Here is a 3,780-nt window from a genome sequence, read left to right on the forward strand (position 1 = left end):
CTACTTCCGCCCTACAGTGAACAAGACGAGGAGTCAACTACCTCGTCTTAAACCAATCTTCTTTTTTTTCAGCACTGACCAAGGTCCACAATATAATATATATATTTGAAATGCAAAATAGTTATATATATATTTGAAATGCAATTTATAAAAATCATACATCCTTAAAGTACCCGCTTAAGGTTTGTATCAAATGTGTGTTATTTCAACTTAAAATGTACATATATTGGAATTCTGTGCAAGAATTTTTATTTAGCCTTATTTAGAAAAAATTGTTAGCCAATTTGAAAAATAAGAAATAAATAGAATCAAAAGAAGAAAGAATCTAGTTTAAATGTATGTCTAATTCGCACTTATTGTTGAAGTGTCAAGACCTAATCACACACTTAAGTTGCAGTTACATAATGCTCTATTCATAAATATGTTTGTAAATGCACCCATACATACATACATACATACATATGTATATAAAACAATATATTTAATATGAAATTGAAATTTTCACATCAATTTGCGCTATCTTCAAATCCATGGTTTCAATTGTACGCATATCGTCAGGGTTTTCCCCACAACTTGGTTTTGCTGCAGTGAAGCGACAGAACAAGTGACGAGAAAAAATATATGCGGACACTTATATGTATATGTATGTATGCGCATACGTATCTATGCGCATGGTATGTATCTATGCACATGCGTAGCTATGTATGCACATACGTATCTATGCACATACATGCATGTGTGCTTAGGTATGTATATTAGCATTTTAGTTGAAAGTACGTTTTGCTCGTCGCTCTCTTCAGCGCTCCACTGCAATCCTGTCCTTAATTTTATTCAGATACCTCAAACGCACTCACCCCATCACTTATTCGTTGCCGCCTTCTTCGTTGTTGTTGCTGTTGAAGTATTTCCTGCTGTTGTTCTTGTACCTACAGCTGCAGCAGCAGTTATTGATGTGTTCGCAAGCAAACTATAAGCTCCGCCAACTGCAGACTGTGTAACTTGTCCCGACGAAGGGGATGTGCCAGAGTTGGTCGTACTGGTAAAATGCGCAGGTGTAAATGGTGGTGGCACTGTATTCGGTGGAATACTTAGTTGAAATCCATTGTGGTATATAAGATAGTAGGTGGCTTGGGTGGGAGTGCTAGATGGTGAAGTCACAACGGTTGAACCAGTGTCTGCTGCGGTTGCTGAAAAATTAGTGTTGGACGTTGATGCTACGATCACCTTGGAATCGTTCTGCAAATTGCTTCCAGCAACAGACCCGCTGTTATTTGTAGAATTCGTCTGCCACATACCGCCCGAAGTGCACAACAAAAATTTTAATAATTACTTTGCAAGGAATTCGTACAATAAAGCGGTGGAAAGATTGCGGGAGGCACCGATCTGGTGTTTTACGCTGGCAGCAATAGCAAAGCACTTCCATATCTACTAGCTAAGCAGACACTGCATAAGGGATGATCAATCGCCAAAGCCTGCGCGAAATGTAAATTCATGTTGAAACCACGGAAACCGCAGAATCTGTGAATAAAACAAACAGAAGATAATATTGTAGGATGAAAAAAAAATTAAAATTTTAATTACATACATACATACAGAACCACTTACACTTCGGGCATCTTCTCTTTATCCGTTTACAGGGCATTAATCCGTGCTGTGTGCTCAAGGCAAAGGGTTGCAAATCGATGCAGGCAAGCGTCTGAAACCTAAACTAAGTATATTAAATCAAACCCTATACTACAAATTACTATTATAACAAATTCCACTATACGAACCGTTTCTCCTCGTGATAGGTTATTTCTTGAATGACATTTCAGCCATTCAGGATATTGCCATTCATGAATTAGCAATGGCGCCATCTGTTGTATTCGAGACCAAATGCTTACGTTAAGCTTGCGTCATTGGGGATTTTTACTCAATCCGTCGAACTACGACAAGATGAAGCAAAAGGAAAAAAGTAATTTTCTGGCTGACGTTGGTAATTTCGACGCCATGTTATTTTCTTTTAAAAGTAAACAAAGAATATGAAGACGAGGCATAATTTTCTCAATTGCTATCACAAAGTATGGCTTTTATGCAAATTATAAATACTGCTCTACTCGACGGTCATCAACGCACAAATGGCTGCTTCTCGACCGGTCTGTTCTAATTGGTTCATGCCTCGCAATCTCTAGAAAAATTGTACTTTAATAAATTATCTTACCATTGTGTTAGATGATTTTTGATTGATTTGCGATGCGCAAAAATACGGTAATCGACATCAGGAATATTATGATACTCCGTATCACGTTTATCGATTATTACCACCATTCTTGTTTGATACCGCGAAAACACGTTGTAAAAATGAAACAAACTATTACCCATGTCCTGCTTTACATAAGGTGTTCGATGCGAATCAGAACAATCATTTTGCGTGAACCTTTGACGTAGCAACCACCTCAACGTTAGCGAGCGAATTTTTTTGGGGTGGCAGGACCGTCTTACGATATTAACGTATCACGAATGGGAGCAAACAAGCAAAATCGATAACACCTGTCCACAATGTATCGCTTCAATATTTGAGGTGCCCATACACTTTTTATACGCTTGTACGATATTATATGCAGTTCACACTATCAATTTACAGTGTGGAATCAACATTTATTTTCAAAGTATAAACTATATTTTATTTTCGGTTTTAAACTCATTTAATGCTCGCCACCCAACTGTAACCTACACACATAAGGGCACATTATTTAGTACATAAGTACACAGTACTAGTATCGGATAACAGCAAGGGGAAAAAACATTAACCAATTTCAGACAATGACTAAATTCACTTCAATGAGGAAAAGGGCGGAGCAGCAATCACAGCGTTATCCACTCGCATGCCGTCTATGTGATGGAAATCACCCGATCAGGCTCTGTCCAATATACCGAGTAAAATCTCCCGAAGAAAGATTGCGGGAGGCATTGTTGGGACGTTTTTGCGGCAACTGCTTGTCTATGACACACCGAGGAAGGCGAAGTCATTGAAACTTCAGTAGCAACCCGCACTCTTCGCTCGACTTCACGAAGGGGATCGGAAACTAGGCCCTCCCGACCGCTCTTAGCACATGAACGGCGCCGTGGATCGGAAACTCGGCCTTTCCGACCACGCCAGCCTTCACGCCGTCGCCGTGGAGCGGAAACTAGGCCTTTCCGCCCGCGGGCCAGACAATTGGATTCGGCAAATCGACGCCGCCATCAAGGTAGACTGGAGACGAGGCCTCGCCAGCTGCCTGTTGCCTTAAGAGCGGGTCAGGTCCAGCCTTCAACTTACGTATTAAGGCCCGTTACATCAATATGTCCTACTGCCGTGGTCAAGGTCGAATCGCAAGGACGGCTCCATTTGATACGCGCCTTGATTGATGTGTGCTCACCGACCTCGATAATCTCAGCCGATTTAGTACGCGAACTGCGCCTTGATTTTGGTCCGCAACAGGGTTGCCTACTGCGTTTGCGCGGCAAACATGGCCAAAATAAAAGGGTAGCAGTCCATGCAAGAGTGGTGCGAAATTATATTCGGATCAGCCCCACCAGTAGCGTCGATCCCTCGATAGCGGCACCGTACACGCACATTCGACTAGCGGACCCGAACTTCCACACCTCAACGCCGATTCGCTTGGTCTTGGGAGCCGATGTATATCCCGAGATTATCCTGCCAGGGATACTCCCAAGCGCTTTTGGGCCATTCCTGGCCCAAAGCAGCATATTTGGGTGGATCCTATCGGGATCGTGTCCATCCTAAATATCGAATAAATC

General features: G+C 41.7%; 1 protein-coding gene across 4 annotated transcripts; it reads right to left on the reverse strand.

The window, feature by feature from the left end:
- Positions 1 to 727: 727 nt before the first annotated feature.
- LOC118755536 (mucin-17-like) lies at positions 728 to 2,160 on the reverse strand. 4 transcript variants are annotated; one of them, XM_036490368.1, is made up of 4 exons: positions 1,773 to 1,974; positions 1,590 to 1,708; positions 1,514 to 1,518; positions 728 to 1,265 (listed from the first exon to the last, which is right to left on the reverse strand). In XM_036490368.1, exons 1-4 carry the CDS (start codon positions 1,854 to 1,856, stop codon positions 859 to 861), a joined length of 615 nt encoding a protein of 204 aa, XP_036346261.1. In that variant the 5' UTR covers positions 1,857 to 1,974; the 3' UTR covers positions 728 to 858. The 4 variants fall into 4 exon arrangements, 3 of the variants coding, with proteins under 3 accessions (XP_036346261.1, XP_036346262.1, XP_036346263.1); XM_036490369.1 differs by having other exon boundaries at positions 1,590 to 1,703; positions 1,773 to 1,968; XM_036490370.1 differs by having other exon boundaries at positions 1,606 to 1,703; positions 1,773 to 1,966.
- Positions 2,161 to 3,780: the final 1,620 nt, after the last annotated feature.

This window comes from Rhagoletis pomonella, unplaced genomic scaffold, assembly GCF_013731165.1.
Source record: "Rhagoletis pomonella isolate Grant_MI unplaced genomic scaffold, Rhpom_1.0 Rhpom_scaffold_06506, whole genome shotgun sequence".
Classification (NCBI taxonomy): domain Eukaryota; kingdom Metazoa; phylum Arthropoda; class Insecta; order Diptera; family Tephritidae; genus Rhagoletis; species Rhagoletis pomonella.

Excerpts from the sequence above, each read along its gene's own strand:
- LOC118755536 (XM_036490368.1), bottom strand. The coding sequence starts at position 1,856 with ATGGCGCCATTGCTAATTCATGAATGGCAATATCCTGAATGGCTGAAA. Across the intron at positions 1,709-1,772 it reads ACCTATCACGAGGAGAAACG|TTTAGGTTTCAGACGCTTGC; the intron begins GTTCGTATAGTG and ends TAATATACTTAG.